Source organism: Bombina bombina, chromosome 1 (assembly GCF_027579735.1).
Source record: "Bombina bombina isolate aBomBom1 chromosome 1, aBomBom1.pri, whole genome shotgun sequence".
Taxonomy (NCBI): Eukaryota; Metazoa; Chordata; class Amphibia; order Anura; family Bombinatoridae; genus Bombina; species Bombina bombina.
This window is the reverse complement of record NC_069499.1, coordinates 1,182,051,303-1,182,070,543: the sequence shown is the minus strand read 5'-3', so window position 1 is coordinate 1,182,070,543 and position 19,241 is coordinate 1,182,051,303. Positions and strand designations below refer to the sequence as shown.

The 19,241-nt window shown below is 38.6% G+C and overlaps 1 protein-coding gene across 1 annotated transcript in view; it reads right to left on the bottom strand.

The window, feature by feature from the left end:
- Positions 1-225: 225 nt before the first annotated feature.
- KCNH6 (potassium voltage-gated channel subfamily H member 6) overlaps positions 226-19,241 on the bottom strand; it is a 730,996-nt gene continuing 711,980 nt past the window's right edge. Inside the window, exon 14 of the mRNA XM_053699785.1 lies at positions 226-868. Within this exon, the coding sequence (XP_053555760.1) occupies positions 599-868 (270 nt within the window). The 3' untranslated portion in view covers positions 226-598. The remainder of the gene's footprint in view (positions 869-19,241) is intronic.

Below are 19,241 nucleotides of genomic sequence, written 5' to 3'. Positions count from 1 at the left end.
AACCATTGCATTGCTTCAAGTGACCTATAAACACATTTTCTGCAATACAGTGTTGACTCCTCTGGCAATATTAGAGTTATCAGAATGGTAAACCAGCTGGAATATTCCACAGCATTCTAATAATACCATCCTCTTTATTTTCTCACATACCTATACATTTACCAATGAAATTACTGTAGGTTAGATTGGGATACTATTAGGGTAATTGTGATACAGTCCCTCTCCTCTTCTCTCTGTCCCTGTAAAGCAGTAAATGACCAGAAATACTAATGAAGTCTTTGCCAAGCACCCAGTGTGTGGCTCTTTTGCACCTCTCACTTTTGATTCAATATATACAGATGTAAACCTTTTTTCTGTTAGTGTGTGTATGAGACTTTTGAGGACCAGATGATGGTGCAGATGCTCACTGTATAAAAGGTACTGTTATTATATCGAAAAGTCTGATCAGTTATTTTCCATAGGGTAGTATTGCCCCGGTCCTTCTCCATCATATATAGCCTCATAACAAATCTATTCTATGCATAGACAATAGGGTCTTCAGACTCTCTTTACCAGTGCCACAAACAGGAAAATAATTATTCTGTAGCTTAGTGCAGCCTTAACTTCCTGGAAGAACTGGATCAGAAAGGTGTCTTTGAAATTGTAGGTGTGGAGGGGAAGGGCACTCCAAGTTCTCAGGCAGGGAAGGGCAACGGAAGCTTCCAAAGATTGCCTGAGTAGGAGTCCCTGGAGATGGGCTAGTTGGGTCTTGGCAGCCTCTGGGTGATGGGATGTGGCCTAGATGTTCCTGGGAGCTGGTTGTAAAGAGAAGGGCACTGGGTTTAAGGTTCAGCAACTCCAAGTCATTGTAGTCGGTTGGACCAGGACTCTAAGAGAGAGGAAAGGGAGACATGAAAATTAATATACAGTATATAATAGTTTGTGGATTCAACATATCAGTATACAGACTTTTGTATTATATATTTGTGTATTTTAAGTTTTATGACTCACTGTCTATGTGTTACTACCTCTGAGTGTAAAAAAGTTCATGCGTTTCAGAACTAAATCACACACAAACTTGTGTTTGAGATCGAAACCACACACAAATTACACACAAACTCTTGATTATATAGAGAGGCCACCCTGTAACAGTCAGATGTTGTCATAGTCTCCAAACAATATTACAGAATAAAGTGGGTTCAGAGAAGTTGGCATTATTAACAAATACATTAACTTTTAAGAACTGCCAATAAAAAAAACGTTGTTGTAATGGAGAAATAGGAAAGGTTGATAGCTTAGTGTTTCTATCTAAGGCACACTTCTAAGCTTACACAAATCCAACATTAATATAGATTGTATATTATGGAGTTGACAGTTATGTATTTTTGTACAATATTTAAGTCACAAGGTAGGACTGTAAAATTGGCTGTACTGTTTACAAGATCTGGAGAGGTGAAAAAGGATATAAATTCAAGGACTTTGCAACCACACTTCTAGAGAAAAGGGATGTTTGGCATACTGACATGAGTACTACTTTTAAGGACCACGTTGTAAGTAGGAGCAAAAAGGACTAGATGTTGTCTCTTCCTTCTTAGCCTTCCCAAATGTTGTTATTCTCAGAGAACACCTACCTAGGGAAGACCATTCTTTAGGAGGAAGAGATTTGGGAACTGGGGTAGTATGCCTTCTAGTTTACATATCCATAGAATAGAGATGACAGCCATCTAAACATTCTGGCTACTTCCTTCATTGCTGCTGTGTTTTGTGTGCCCTTTGATACAGCAACAAGTTGTTTTGTCAGACTGGTTGCAAATTGATTTCTTCTGAAGCTGCTATTTATAGGTACTGAAAGCATAGTAGATGTCTCTGATCTTTAAAGTTTATTTAAAATGGGAATTTTTGCAAAGATAATTTAGAACTTTTTTCTTGTGCCTAGAGCTGATTCTTGACAACTTCACAATCACACAGACTTTTAGCTGTACTTATAATTTTCTACACTGACAGGTAAGCGCTGAGGACCTTGTCTAGGATTCACTTTTTACACCATATCTGGAGAGAAAATCAAATTGATTGATAGATATCCTGATTTCTTTTCAGAGAGAGTCTGGAACAGGGTAGGTTTGTACTATAACAAAATTTTGCAGTGTTTTATTCTGTCATGAAAATATTAGATAATGCTGATTCCAATTAATGTTTTTTCTAGTGGGGGTCACCAAGTATCTATTTTGAAGATTGAAGATGCATCAATAGTCTTGAACAATCTCCAACATATTTTGGGTATCTTGATGAACCAGTTCTAAGGATAAGTTGCTGACTAAGCTTTATTTGTGAACACCAACATTTGTTGGATTGTGTATATTTTTAGTATTTTGATGATTTATCTCCAAAAATAATGCTTTAGCCAAAGTGTGTTTGGGATGCCTTCTGTCTGGAGCTTTGCTGTTATAGTCAATAAAACATTTGAGGCAAGATGAAAAAAATGCACATTTTGAGGCAACCTGCAGATGTTTTCAGTGAATCCAATCAGGTAAATGGTAACATAGAGGAAAGATTTGAGGAAATTGAGAACTGGATGCATTTTATTGTCTTCACCAACTCCTGGGCTCATTCAAAGGAAGTCAGTTTAACTGAAAAGCAGATCATGAATTGACTGAAGAAACATTTCTATTGTGCCACTTAAAACTTGGAAACAGTTGGCCATTATCAGATGAGGTGACAAGCCATATCCTTTTGGGGAGAAAGTTCCCTAATGGGTTTCACATCTCCAGGCTGAGTGAATGCCCTTAAAAAGTCTTAATTGGTTTCTAAACTTCTGCTCAGACTCAGAGATTTGTTTTCCAGTTATATGTGTTAATTGAATTGGAAACATTCACTTAAACAGAATCAGAACTTTTATGCGTCCTACAAAAGCCCTGGGACTCATACATTGGGGCAGACAATCACATTTTCAGCATATTAACTCCATAGTAGATTTCAGAGTGGGACTAAATAGACATTTCTAGTCATCAAATGGCCAAATTGCCACTGTGCCACACTGAGGTAACCAGCAACATTACCCTAGGGTTCCTAAAAAGGGTTTGAGGTCACATATGTCCTATATGCCTGTTGCTAGAAAACTACATGCATGCAATTACAGAGAACCAACTGACCACTAGTCAGCCCCCCCCCCCCCCCCCCAGTAAATCAAAGTATAGCCATGCATTATTTATGGCAGTTTTATTGACCACAACATGACTGTCAGGAGAGAGAAAACGTTGCATGTGTGGGCACATATGGTACTACAAAAATCTATCTTAAATAAACAAGGAAAAGCCCTGTAATGTACTAAGTAACTGTAATAGACACATCTACTTCATTCAATTGATTTTGGCATACTGCAGCATTTCCAACCCCATTACTGTTCCTTCATAGGTGGGTATATGGGAAACTGTAATAACAATAAACTATATACAGTGATATACTCTTGTAAAAATAAATAGGACTTTCTTGACTTTCCTAGCTAATAATCACCAGCAACATTATCTATTCTCTTTGGACCTTAAAGTTGTGTCCCCTTACTGACCCCCTCATTCTTAGCTCAGTCCATTATGGAGAGGACTTAGCCCATCTCCTATCCCATACCTTTCGGCTTGAGGCTTGTCCTGACAGGTGGCACCTTTAGATGTCTAAGGCTTGTTTTGCATGTGATTGTGACCCCCTGGCCAGGCTTAAATACATTTCCCCTGGTTGTGAGGTATTTGTGCATTTACTGGGAGGGCTGCAAAATTTCCAGCAGACACCCGAAAGTAAAAAATACTGCTGAGTGCTTAGCAGTCTAAAATTAATGTACTGTAAGTTATTATCTAGCAAAAAGAGCAAACGGCCAGCACTCATGAAGCGTAAAATAAAATCCTTTAAAGGGATAGTAAGCACCAAAAATGTTATTGTTTAAAAAGATAGATAATCCCTTTATTTACCATTCCCCAGTTTTGCATAACTAACACTGTTATAGAAATATGCTTTTTACCTCTGTAATTATCTTGTATCTAAGCATCTGCAGACAGCCTCCTTATCTCAGATCTTTTGACAGTCTTACATTTCAGGCAATTAGTGCTGACTCTTAAATAACTCCACTTACATGAGCACAATGTTATTAATATGAAGCACATGAACTAACGCCCTCTAGCTGTGAAAAACTGTCAAATGCATTCAGATAAGAGGCATCCTTCAAGGGCTTAGAAATTAGCATATGAGCCTACCTAGGTTTAGCTTTCAATTAAGAATACCAAGAGAACAAAGAAAATTTGATGATAAAAGTAAAATATAAAGATGTTTAAAATGACATGCCCTAACTGAATCATGAAAGTTTAATTTAGACTTTACCATCCCTTTAATCAAATAGAACGAGAGTGTGACACAAATGATCACCTGACGCCTTTCGTGCCTACACCGGTCACTTAGTCACTTCAGCTGATCATTTGTGTTCCGCTCCCGTTTTGTTTGAATAAAGGATTTTATTTTACGCTTCATGAGTGCTGGCCGTTTTCTCTTTTTGCTGTGGATTTTCGGAAGGTTCATCCGCTTCAGTTGCGTCCCGCAGCAGCATGAGAATTTTAGTTTTCCTCTCCCTGTTTAAAGTCCCGGCATCGATGAGGTGTGTGAGCAGTACTTTGTAGCAGCGTTTTTTTTTTTTGGATCTAAGTTATGTTATGCTTTGGCTCTATTATGGCTCTAGTATTCAGCAGTGTTTAACTACATTTCTCCATCTTTGGATAGAAGAGCCAGTATAGATACTGGATGCCCAGGATATTTAGGATTTAAAAATATTTAAATGAGCTAATCTTTGTTTAGGAGGTAGTATAAATGTTGTTTTTTACTTCATACTTATTGGGGTATTTGTATTTCTGCTTTCTTGCAGCCCTGATCCTAGAATGAGCACTGTGCTGCAGAAGAATCGTGTCTTTTGTTGATATTCATGTTGCATTTTAGCTTTTTCAAAGAGATTCTTGGTTATAGTTGGAATGCTAGACTTGTACTTCATCAAAATGGTTTAGAAACTTCCCCAATATTATAGATGCATTTCCAGTGCTTTTATTATTTTACAGAAATCTATATTGAGGCAGAAACCAGGTATGCGTTAGCTATGTTTTTGATTATTAAAGTAGCTCAAAGTTGGACAACTGCTTTAGAAAACAATTTTTCAAATTTACTTCAGGCAATATCCTCGACAGAAGCTGTGACTGAACTGGTGAAGCCAAATACCGAAAACATGATGGTTTAAAATCTATGGCCTAGATTTGGAGTTTTGTCGGTAACGACCCGCGTAGCTAACGCCGGCTTTTTTCTGGCCGCACCATAAAAATAACTCTGGTATTGAGAGTCCACATAAAGGCTGCGTTAGGCTCCAAAAAAGGAGCGTAGAGCATATTTAACGCAGCTTCAACTCTCGATACCAGAGTTGCTTACGCAAGCGGCCAGCCTCAAAAACGTGCTCGTGCACGATTCCCCCATAGGAAACAATGGAGCTGTTTGAGCTGAAAAAAAACCTAACACCTGTAAAAAAGCCGCGTTCAGCTCCTAACGCAGCCCCATTGTTTGCTATGCGGAAACACTTCCTACGTCTGCACCTAACACTCTAACATGTACCCCGAGTCTAAACACCCCTAACCTTACACTTATTAACCCCTATTCTGCCGCCCCCGCTATCGCTGACCCCTGCATATTATTATTAACCCCTAATCTGCCGCTCCGTAAACCGCCGCTACTTACATTATCCCTATGTACCCCTAATCTGCTGCCCTAACATCGCCGACCCCTATATTATATTTATTAACCCCTAATCTGCCCCCCACAACGTCGCCTCCACCTGCCTACACTTATTAACCCCTAATCTGCCGAGCAGACCGCACCGCTATTATTATAAAGTTATTAACCCCTAATCCGCCTCACTAACCCTATAATAAATAGTATTAACCCCTAATCTGCCCTCCCTAACATCGCCAACACCTAACTTCAAACATTAACCCCTAATCTGCCGACTGGAGCTCACCGCTATTCTAATAAATGTATTAACCCCTAAAGCTAAGTCTAACCCTAACACTAACACCCCCCTAACTTAAATATAATTTAAATCTAACGAAATTAATTTACTCTTATTAAATAAATTATTCCTATTTAAAGCTAAATACTTACCTGTAAAATAAATCCTAATATAGCTACAATATAAATTATAATTATATTATAGCTATTTTAGGATTAATATTTATTTTACAGGTAACTTTGTATTTATTTTAACCAGGTACAATAGCTATTAAATAGTTAAGAACTATTTAATAGCTAAAATAGTTAAAATAATTACAAAATTACCTGTAAAATAAATCCTAACCTAAGTTACAATTAAACCTAACACTACACTATCAATAAATTAATTAAATAAACTACCTACAATTACCTACAATTAACCTAACACTACACTATCAATAAATTAATTAAATACAATTCCTACAAATAAATACAATTAAATAAACTAGCTAAAGTACAAAAAAATAAAAAAGAACTAAGTTACAAAAAATAAAAAAATATTTACAAACATAAGAAAAATATTACAACAATTTTAAACTAATTACACCTACTCTAAGCCCCCTAATAAAATAACAAAGCCCCCCAAAATAAAAAAATGCCCTACCCTATTCTAAATTACTAAAGTTCAAAGCTCTTTTACCTTACCAGCCCTGAACAGGGCCCTTTGTGGGGCATGCCCCAAGAAGTTCAGCTCTTTTTCCTGTAAAAAAAAACATACAATACCCAAGCCCCCCAACATTACAACCCACCACCCACATACCCCTAATCTAACCCAAACCCCCCTTAAATAAACCTAACACTAAGCCCCTGAAGATCTTCCTACCTTGTCTTCACCTCACCGGGTTCACCGATCTGTCCAGAAGAGCTCCTCCGATGTCCTGATCCAAGCCCAAGCGAGGGGCTGAAGAGGTCCATGATCCGGCTGAAGTCTTCATCCAAGCGGGGCAGAAGAGGTCTTCCATCCGATCAGATTGAGCTCGCATTCTATTGGCTGATCGGAACAGCCAATAGAATGTGAGCTCAATCTGATTGGCTGATTGGATCAGCCAATCGGATTGAACTTGATTCTGATTGGCTGACTCCATCAGCCAATCAGAATATTCCTACCTTAATTCCGATTGGCTGATAGAATCCTATCAGCCAATCGGAATTCGAGGGACGCCATCTTGGATGACGTCATTTAAAGGAACCGTCATTCGTCGTTCAGTCGTCGGCCAGGATGGATGTTCCGCGTCGGAGGTCTTCAGGATCCTGCCGCTCCGGATGGATGACCATAGAAGATCCCGCTTGGATGAAGACTTCAATCGGATGGAAGACCTCTTCTGCCCCGCTTGGATGAAGACTTCAGCCGGATCATGGACTTCTTCAGGCCCCCGCTTGGGCTTGGATCAGGACATCGGAGGAGCTCTTCTGGACAGATCGGTGAACCCGGTGAGGTGAAGACAAGGTAGGAAGATCTTCAGGGGCTTAGTGTTAGGTTTATTTAAGGGGGCTTTGGGTTAGATTAGGGGTATGTGGGTGGTGGGTTGTAATGTTGGGGGGCTTGGGTATTGTATGTTTTTTTTTACAGGCAAAAGAGCTGAACTTCTTGGGGCATGCCCCACAAAGGGCCCTGTTCAGGGCTGGTAAGGTAAAAGAGCTTTGAACTTTAGTAATTTAGAATAGGGTAGGGCATTTTTTTATTTTGGGGGGCTTTGTTATTTTATTAGGGGGCTTAGAGTAGGTGTAATTAGTTTAAAATTGTTGTAATATTTTTCTTATGTTTGTAAATATTTTTTTATTTTTTGTAACTTAGTTCTTTTTTATTTTTTGTACTTTAGCTAGTTTATTTAATTGTATTTATTTGTAGGAATTGTATTTAATTAATTTATTGATAGTGTAGTGTTAGGTTAATTGTAGGTAATTGTAGGTAGTTTATTTAATTAATTTATTGATAGTGTAGTGTTAGGTTTAATTGTAACTTAGGTTAGGATTTATTTTACAGGTAATTTTGTAATTATTTTAACTATTTTAGCTATTAAATAGTTCTTAACTATTTAATAGCTATTGTACCTGGTTAAAATAAATACAAAGTTACCTGTAAAATAAATATTAATCCTAAAATAGCTATAATATAATTATAATTTATATTGTAGCTATATTAGGATTTATTTTACAGGTAAGTATTTAGCTTTAAATAGGAATAAGTTATTTAATAAGAGTTAATTTATTTTGTTAGATTTAAATTATATTTAACTTAGGGGGGTGTTAGTGTTAGGGTTAGACTTAGCTTTAGGGGTTAATACATTTATTAGAATAGCGGTGAGCTCCAGTCGGCAGATTAGGGGTTAATGTTTGAAGTTAGGTGTCGGCGATGTTAGGGAGGGCAGATTAGGGGTTAATACTATTTATTATAGGGTTAGTGAGGCGGATTAGGGGTTAATAACTTTATAATAATAGCGGTGCGGTCCGCTCGGCAGATTAGGGGTTAATAAGTGTAGGCAGGTGGAGGCGACGTTGAGGGGGGCAGATTAGGGGTTAATAAATATAATATAGGGGTCGGCGGTGTTAGGGGCAGCAGATTAGGGGTACATAAGTATAACGTAGGTGGCGGCGCTTTGCGGTCGGCAGATTAGGGGTTAATTATTGTAGGTAGCTGGCTGCGACGTTGTGGGGGGCAGGTTAGGGGTTAATAAATATAATATAGGGGTCGGTGGTGTTAGGGGCAGCAGATTAGGGGTACATAAGTATAACGTAGGTGGCGGTCGGCAGATTAGGGGTTAAAAATTTTTTAATCGAGTTGCAGTGGGGTGGCGTTGCACCAGCAGCTCTTGTGACCTGCTGGTGCAATGCTGAATACGGAGAGCGTATTGCTCTCCGCATTCAGCGAGGTCTTGCGGACCTGATCCGCTCTGTCGTATCAGGTCCGCAAGACCTTTGATAAATAGGCCCCTTACACTTCATCTAATAAAAAATATTACAAAAATATATTGCAGACAAAAGTTATAAAGGCTCAAAGATATGAGGTCTCAGGTGAAGAAAAAAAAGGCAGGTAATATCCATATTTAATAAAGTGTTATACTGTGTATTTACTGTGAATATTTGACATTCCAATGTTCTGCACATAGCAGAATATATTCTAAGTATTTATAAATAGATATTCACACACACACACATATATATATATATATATATATATATATATATATATATATATATATATATATATATATATATATATATATATACAAATAGAAGCAGGGAACCAGCACTCTTTTTTTATCATCCAGCTGCCGGGGTGCACTTACAAACAATCAAATATCAGCACAGCAAAGAAGGCACTCTCCGTTTAAATAAATCGTTTAATGGTAAAAACGTTTACCATTAAATGATTTATTTATATATATATATACACCTATATATAATCATGTTTAGAACATACTATCGGGTTTGCACGCAAGTTGGGTGTTGGGTTTTTTTTCCACTTTTTTTGTTCTCCATTGACTTCTATTGGGGAATAGGTTATTGCGTGTGCGATATTGTAAGTTCGGCTTTTTGTGTGCTTCGGGTAAGAACTAGAGCTTTAACTTTTTACTCTCAACTTGTAATACAAGAGCAATCCAGGCATAGGGGTCAATTTACCAAATGTCGGGCGGACATTGCTTGTGAAATGCTGCCCCCTGCACATTCGAGGCCAATCGGCTGCTAGCGAGCCGGAAACTATGGGGGTAGATAGCAGCATCCACTGCTTATTAAATCTACCCCATAGTGTCTCCTCCACCACAAAAGATTCAAGATATCATCTTATTTCTGACCAATCTGTTGCAGTAGATATTTCTCAAAACAAGATTGCAGATGTGGAACCTGTAGCAGTAAAAGGAGATGGAACAAATAAGTCACCATGTCCCGGATTATTCCTTCTCATCTAATGCAGCACCTAGATTGGTGGCTTCCGAGTCATTATTTCAGCAGATTCAAGATAAAGATAGATTCCAAAAACAATTGTGAAGTGTCTCACTACACATTTCATATCACTGGAGACAGAAAGTGGTTGAATAAGCTAATCTGGTATTGCACATATTAGTACTGGGGAAAAATAGTGTTATAATGTTGGTAAGGAATTTTTTCTTTTTGATATAGAATTTTATTGGGATGGGAGGGATCATTTATATCTAGGCACGATAATGCTACCATAAGCAGTAGTAATTTTTCAGGGTCAAAGCTGTTAATGTTGCATTTTTCACTTGTGCTTTTTTAGAGTGGACTTGCTTTCTAGTTTTGGCTTTTTTTGCAGATCCCTTTATACCTTTGTTTTTATAAAAACATAATTTATGTTACCGGATAAATTCATTTCTTTCTATTGGCAAGAGTCCATAAGCTAGTGACATATGGGATATACAATCCTACCAGGAGGGGCAAAGTTTCCCAAACCTCAAAATGCCTATAAATATACCCCTCACCACTCCCACAATTCAGTTTAACGAATAGCCAAGTAGTGGGGTGATAAAGAAAGGAGAAAAAAGCATCAAAAAAGGAATTTGGAAATAATTGTGCTTTATACATAAAAAGGGTGGGTCTCATGGACTCTTGCCAATATGAAAGAAATTAATTTATCAGGTAAGTTCTTACATAAATTATGTTTTCTTTCATATAATTGGCAAGAGTCCATGAGCTAGTGACATATGGGATAGTAATACCCAAGATGTGGAACTCCACAGAAGAGTCACTAGAGAAGGAGGGATAAAAATAATTACAGCCATTTTCTGCTGAAAAAATTAATCCACAACCCAAATTATAAATTTATTCTCATAAATGAAAAGAAAAGACTTAAACATAAGCAGAGGAATCAAACTGAAACAGCTGCCTGAAAAACTTTTCTACCAAAAACTGCTTCCGAAGAAGCCTAGTAGAATGAGCTGTAATTCTCTGAGGCGGGGCCTGACCTTACTCCAAATAAGTCTGATGAATCAAAAGCTTTAACAAAGATGCGAAGGAAGTGGCAGAAGCCTTCTGACCTTTCCTAGAACCAGAAAAGATAACAAATAGACTAGAAGTCTTCCTGAAATCTCTAGTAGCTTCAACATAATATTTCAAAGCTCTTACAACATCCAAAGAATGTAAGGATCTCTCCAAAGAATTCTTAGGATTAGGACACAAAGAAGGAACAACAATTTATCTAATAATGTTGTTAGAATTCACAACCTTAGGTAAAAATTTAAATGAAGTCCGCAAAACTGCCTTATCCTGATGGAAAATCAAAAAAAGGAGATTCACAAGAAAGAGCAGATAATTTGGAAACTCTTCTAGCAGAAGAGATGGTCAAAAGAAACAACACTTTCCAAGAAAGTAGTTTAATGTCCAAAGAATGCATAGGCTCAAACGGAGGAGCCTGTAAAGTCTTCAAAACCAAATTAAGACTCCAAGGAGGAGAGACTGATTTAATGACAGGCTTGATTCAGACCAAAGACTGTACAAAACAGTGAATTTCAGGAAGCTTAGCAATCTTTCTGTGGAATAAAACAGAAAGAGCAGAGATTTGTCCCTTCAAGGAACTTGCAGACAAACCTTTATCCAAACCATCCTGAAGAAACTGTAAAATTCTAGGAATTCTAAAAGAATGCCAGGAGAATTTATGAGAAGAACACCATGAAATATAAGGCTTCCAAACTCGATAATAAATCTTCCTAGAAACAGTTTTACGAGCCTGTAACATAGTATTAATCACTGAGTCAGAGAAACCTCTATGACTAAGCACTAGGCGTTTAATTTCCATACCTTCAAATTTAATGATTTGAGATCCTGATGGAAAAACGGACCTTGAGACAGAAGGTCTGGTCTTAAAGGAAGTGGCTATGGTTGGCAACTGGACATCCGAACAAGATCCTCATACCAAAACCTGTGAGGCCATGCTGGAGCTACCACCAACACAAACGATTGTTCCATGATGATCTTTGAGATCACTCTTGGAAGAAGAACTAGAGGCGAGAAAATATAAGCAGGTTGGTAACACCAAGGAACTGCTAACGCATCCACCAACTCCGCCTGAGACCACCTCCGCTGCACCTGGACAGGTACCTGGGAAGTTTCTTGTTTAGCTGAGAGGCCATCAGATCTATGTCTGGAAGACCCCACATCTGAACAATCTGAGAAAACACATCTGGATGGAGCGACCACTCCCCCAGATGTAAAGTCTGATGGCTGAGATAATCCGCTTCCCAATTGTCTACACCTGGGATATGAACCACATAAATTAGATTTGGATTCCGCCCAAGCAAGTATCCGAGATACTTCTTTCATAGCTTGGGGACTGTGAGTCCCACCCTTATGATTGACATATGCCACAGTTGTGATATTGTCTGTCTGAAAACAAATGGACGGTTCTCTCTTCAACAGAGGCCAAACCTGAAGAGCCCTGAAAATAGCACGGAGTTCTAAAATATTGATTGGTAACCTTGCCTATTGAGATTTCCAAACCCCTTGTGCTGTCAGAGATCTCCCAGACAGCTCCCCAACCTGAAAGACTTGCATCTGTTGTGATCACAGTCCAGGTTGGACGAACAAAAGAGGCCCCTTAAACTATATGATGGTGATCTAACCACAAAATCATAGAGAGTCGAACATTGGGATTTAAAGGACCAGTCAACACAGCACAAAACCAAAATAAATATACAGCCACATAGATGATTAAGTTTATAATGTATATGAGCATTCAAAATAAAAACTTAGATAGTAAAATTATTATAAAACTCACTTTTCTCCAGTCTGTTTTACCAATTGTTCTGAGGCTTGACCACCTCCCACACCTAGATGAGGATGGGCTCACTGTGAGTGACAAGTTTTGTCTTCCAATCCAAGATTAGCCTATTTGCATTTTCTTTACCTATTGTGTGTGCATGTGAGCATGCACGTGACCCCCTGAATGTGCATGTGACCCCCCCCCCTCGGGTGTGCACTATTGTCTTCATAATTTACAAGCAGGCACAGCATGAAAGGGAGCATGCCACCAAACAGCAGCTCTCTCCCAGTGCCTTACTGCTCTTCAACAAAGGAACCATTAGAATAAGGCAAATGTCTTGGAAGAATCTTAATCTGCCCCCTACCAGCTGAGCTGGAATGAGGGCCGCACCTTCATGCAGACTTGGGGACTGGCTTTGGTTTCTTAAATGGTTTGGATTTACTCCAACTTGAAGAAGGTTTCCAATTGGAACCAGACTCTTTGGGGGAAGGATTAGGTTTCTGTTCCTTATTTTTTTGAAAGGAACGAAAACGGTTAGAAGCTTTAGATTTACCCTTAGGTCTTTTATCCTGAGGCAAAAAAACTCCCTTGCCCCCAGTGACAGTTGAAATAATCAAATCCAACTGAGAACCAAATAAATTATTACCTTGGAAAGAAAGAGATAGTAATTTAGACTTAGATACCATGTCAGCATTCCAATATTTGAGCCACAAAGCTCTTCTAGCTAAAATAGCTAAAGACATAGATTTAACATCAATTTTGATGATATCAAAAATGGCATCACAGATAAAATGATTAGCATGTTGAAGCAAGCGATCCATTTCCTGTTGCGCTAAACTTTCCAACCAAAACGTTGATGCAGCTGCAACATCAGCCATAGAAATGAAGATAGTCAGAATATAAATAAGTTTTCCTTAGATAAGATTCCAGTTTCCTATCTAAAGGGTCTTTAAAGGAAGTACTATCTTCCATAGGAATAGTAGTACGTTTGGCAGGAGTAGAAATAGCCCCATCAACTTTGGGGATATTTTCCCAAAACTCTAATCTAGCTGCTGGCAAAGGATACAATTTTTTTTTTTTTTTGTTTAAATGGTTTTTATTGAGGTTTATGGTAAAATAACATACAAATATAATAAGAGACGAAACTCCTATAACAACGAGAGACATCATTATACAGTAAAAGCCTAGTAGTTATCTGGTACAGGTCACCAGTAGCATATTGTACAGTAGTTTCCAATGGCAGAATAATGTTAGACAATATGAAAACATAAATAGAGTTCCAACATAAAACAAACCTCATATAATTTTTTACTTTTGTAGCACTAAACATAATGGTTCATTAACAGTCAATAAACAACACTTTATAATATAAACATGAATTAACTAGTTGGTTATTGATTATTGATATCAAACAAGAGAAAAAGTAGCTCACCAAAAGTATACCACATATTTTTAGGAAAGAGGGGGAGGGAAAGAGGAGGAAGAGAGAGAGAAGAAGAGAGAAGAAGGGAAGAAAGAGAGAGAGAAAAAAAAAAAAAAAAAAAAAAGGGGGGGGGGGGAAGGGAGGTAAAGAATGAGGAGGGCAGGTAGGAGAGTGACTCCCCGTCTCTGGTTCTAAGTGTCCCAAAGACACTAAATCTCTACAGGAGAACCCACCGGCGATCAGTTTCCACACCCAATGTCTGGTGTCATCTAAAGTCCTGTTACTTAAAACATAAGGCAGAGTTAGCATGTGACAATCTCACCTTCTAAGCATTGTCGCCAAGCTTCCCAGCATAGACAGTGAATCGGGATTTTGTTGTTAGCTGCAAAGACCGCGCATTCCATAGTTTCAATATGCACCATTGTAGACTTAATCTGGTTCCACCTAGGGCCCTTAGGTTGGAGCCATGTCCTGGCGATATTTAGTTTAACAGACATGAAAATATAGATGCACAGGTATTTTAAGTGTCGAGTTATCTTGTCAGAGAATAGATGGAATAGTGCCGCAGCTGGCCGATTAGATTCCACCAGACCTAGTTTGGTGCAGTAATAGAATGCCCTGGTCCAAATTCTCTGAATCTTAGGACACTCCCACCACATATGGGCAGGGGATCCCACTTTGCCGCATCCCCTCCAGCACATAGAGGAGTTTGTTTTGGAGATCTGAAATAGGCGTAAGGGAGTGTAATGCCATTGTGTCAGGATCTTAAAATAAAGTTCAAAATAGGTAGTACTATGAACCGCATTTTTTGTTAACAGGGTTGCAAATCTCCACTCTTCTTCAGAAGAGTTGAAGTGCAGAGCACCTTCCCAATGCACGATATAGAAAGATTTGTTATATATAGGTGCTTGTATGAGGGCGGAGTAGGCCAGAGAGAATACCCTTGGGGCGAGATATTTTGCGTCCCAAAGTTTCTCCCACAAAGTTCGGGGTCTTAGAGGTCCCGAGGTAAAACCCCACACACGCAGAAAGTTTCGTAATCGAAAGAACTCGAAACTCATCAGGGGTGAAGGGGAAAATCTGCTTTGAAAAAGCGTGACTGAGAGTAGACCTGTATCCGAGATCAAGTCCTCTACACTTCGAATCTGTAGTGCCTTCCACTCCTGGGGATGTGAATCTGTTAAGGCTCCCAAAAGGCCGGCGATAGAGTGAGTCGGGGAGGGATGTGGGGCTATAGCATTCCTATGGTGAATTTTATCCCAAAACTTTAGGTTAGTGGCTATGATGTAGTTTAGACTAAGCTCTGGTTTCCTGGAATGTTTTGGGATCCAGATAAGATCCCGTAGGTTAAGTCCCTTTGGTAGAGACGCCTGTTCAAGCTCTGCCCACCTACTTTCAGAAGACTCCAGCCCCCAGGCCGTGATATGAGCCAACCTAGAAGCTTCATGATAAACCGTTATATTGGGAGCTGCTGCTCCGCCAGCTAGTATTGGATATGTCATGATTTTCATCGCTACTCTAGGGCGCTTACATCTCCAAATAAAATTATTGCACAGTCGTTGGAACTGTGAAATTATGCTCTTGGGAATAGGGAGAGGTAGACATCGGAAAAGGTAAGTCAGTTTTGGTAAGAGATTCATTTTAATAGCGGCTATCCTACCCCACCAAGAAATAGTGTGTGAGTCCCATTTTACAAAATATTCTTTAGGATACAATTTTTTAAACCTTGAAGAAGGGATAAAAGAAGTACCAGGCCTATTCCATTCCTTAGAAATCATATCAGAAATAGCATCAGGAACTGGAAAAACCTCTGGAGTAACCACAGGAGGTTTATACACAGAATTTAAACGCTTACTAGTTTTGGTATCAAGAGGACTAGTTTCCTCAATATCCAATGTAATCAACACCTCTTTTAACAAGGAACGAATATACTCCATTTTAAATAAATACGTAGATTTGTCAGTGTCAATATCTGAGGAAGGATCTTCTGAATCGGATAGATCTTCATCAGAGGAGGATAATTCAGTATGTTGTCAGTCATTTGAAATTTCATCAACTTTATGAGAAGTTTTAAAAGACCTTTTACATTTATTCGAAGGCGGGATAGCAGACAAAGCCTTTTGAATCGCATCAGCAATAAAAATCTTTTATATTCACAGGGATATCATGTACATTAGATGTTAAAGGAACAACAGGCGTTGTATTATTACTGATGGATACATTTTCTGCATGTAAAAGCTTATCATGACAACTATTACATACCACAGCTGGAGATATAATCTCCACAAATTTACAACAGATACACTTAGCTTTGGTAGAGCTGTTATCAGGCAGCAGGGTTCCAACAGTGGTTTCTGAGACAGGATCAGATTGAGACATCTTGCAAATGTAAGAGAAAAAACAACATATAAAGCAAAATTATCAATTTTCTTTATATGGCAGTTTCAGGAATGGGAAAAAATGCAAACAGCATAGCCCTCTGACATAGAAAAAGGCAAGAGGCATATAGGAATGGGGTTTTAAATAATGAAATTATTTGGCACCAAGTATGACGCACAACACAAAACTATTTTTTTTTGGCGCTAACAACATCCGGAAATGACACACTCGCATCATTGCAGATGCAACCTTGTGCAAGGAAACTCGGCGTCAACTAAGACGACTGTAATGATGAATTTGCGTCACCAGACGTACCTTCGCACCAAAAATTACGCAATAAATTTTGCGACCTTGCAAGCCTAATTTTGCCCGAAAAAATTTAATGTGAAAGCAGTCAATTTGAAAAAATACTATACTGCAGGTAAGAAAAATATTTTCCTAAATATGTTTTTTTTTTCTCCCCAAAATATGAAACTGATAGTCTGCAAAAGGAAATATACATAAACCTGACTCAGGGCAAATATAAGTATAATACATATATTTAGAACTTTATATTAATACATATAGTGCCAAACCATAGCTGAGAGTGTCTTAAGTAATGAAAACATACTTACTGAAAGACACCCATCCACATATAGCAGATAGCCAAACCAGTACTGAAACGGTTATCAGTAGAGGTAATGGTATATGAGAGTATATCGTCGATCTGAAAAGGGAGGTAGGAGATTAATCTCTACGACCGATAACAGAGAACCTATTAAATAGATCTCCCGTGAGGAACACCATAGAATTCAATAGGTGATACTCCCTTCACATCCCTCTGACATTCGCTGTACTCTGAGAGGAATCGGGCTTCAAAATGCTGAGAAGCGCATATCAACATAGAAATCTTAGCACAAACTTACTTCACCACCTCCATAGGAGGCAAAGTTTGTAAAACTGAATTGTGGGTGTGGTGAGGGGTGTATTTATAGGCATTTTGAGGTTTGGGAAACTTTGCCCCACCTTGTAGGATTGTATATCCCATATGTCACTAGCTCATGGACTCTTGCCAATTACATGAAAGAAAGTAAATTTTACAGCTTACGTCTGAATTGTGATGTGTGCCAATTTACTCTGCACCAGGCTTGTGTGTACTTATATTATTATCCAGGCACTGGGATCAAGGTTAAGGTGCTACATAGTCAGTTATGCAACCTTGTGATACTTCCATAATGCATTTCTCTCTTGTAAACGGTTTCAAAAATGAAATAAAAAACATTCAAACAAAAAATAAATAAAATAAAAAGCAGATTCCAACAAATTAGACTAGGGGGCAACTTGTCATGGTAAATATGTACAAGGAATGTACCTAGTTCTGATGTTAAATGACCATTAAATACAGTAGAATTGCATAATTAACAAGTGCATAATACAAAGACAATGCAATAAGTCTTAGGCCTCTATTTAACAAAGGTCTTGCGGACCTGATCCGACAGTGCGGATAAGGTCCGCAAGACCTCGCTGAATGCAGAGAGCAATACGCTCTCCGCATTCAGCATTGCACCAGCAGCTCACAAGAGCTGCTGGTGCAATGCCGCCCCATGCAGACTCGTGGCCAATCGGCCGCCAGCAGGGAGGTGTCAATCAACCCGATCGTACTCGATCGGGTTGATTTCCGGTGATGTCTGTCCGCCTGCTCAGAGCAGGCGGACAGGTTATGGAGCAGCGGTCTTTGTGACCGCTGCTTCATAACTGCTGTTTCTGGCGAGCCTGCAGGCTCGCCAGAAACACGGGACATCAAGCTCCATTCGGAGCTTGATAGATAGGCCCCATACTCTGAATTTCACAAAAGCAGTAGATTTTTTTTCTGGCAAATTTATTTTTTCTCCCATTTGCCAGCCCCTGTAACATGTGAAAGAGATCAGCCAATCACACACTAGTATACATATACTTTGTGAGCTTGTGCACATGCTCAATAGGAGCTGGTGCCTCAAAAATTAGCATTTAGAAAGATTGTGCAACATTTGATAATGGAAGTAAACTGGAAAGATTTTTAAATTGTGTGCTCTTTCTGAATCATGAAAGTTTAATGGTGACCTGAGTGACTCTTTAACCTTTTAAAGCCGTTATGCTGTTCTATTCCGTCCAAATTAGACTGGGCTTTAAAGCCGTTATGACGGAATAGAACGTCATAGCTAATGGCTGTCCTGAAGCCTTCTGTGCTGTCAGGATTTGATTGTGGTTTGGAGGGCGTTCCTAGGGTTGTAGGGATGCCCCCCAGACACGATCCAATAATTGAAATTTTCCGATTTGTCTACATCGGAACAGTTGTGATGTAGGCATTTTAGCCCTGACATGAAAGGGTTAATTCCTGAGTGGCTCATTGTATAACCAAATCAAAATTTAAAATAAAAAAATTGAATAAAATAAAATGAAAGATTAATACATTTTATGCCAGGCTCAGAGGATCCAACTACCACTCCATATGCATAGAAAGGGTGTCCTACAGTACTTTTTCCTGTCCTATAATTTTGTGTAATAATAATTTACCTGATATTTAATTTTTCAAAGTCACTAGTCAGTCAATGTTCAATTAGTAAGTACCTGGTTTCTGAGCTTAATGTGTCCTCTATATGGAGGGGAGTAGTTAACTAAATTATAGAGCAATCATTTCAGGCAAAGGTGTATAATCATGTCAGTTAA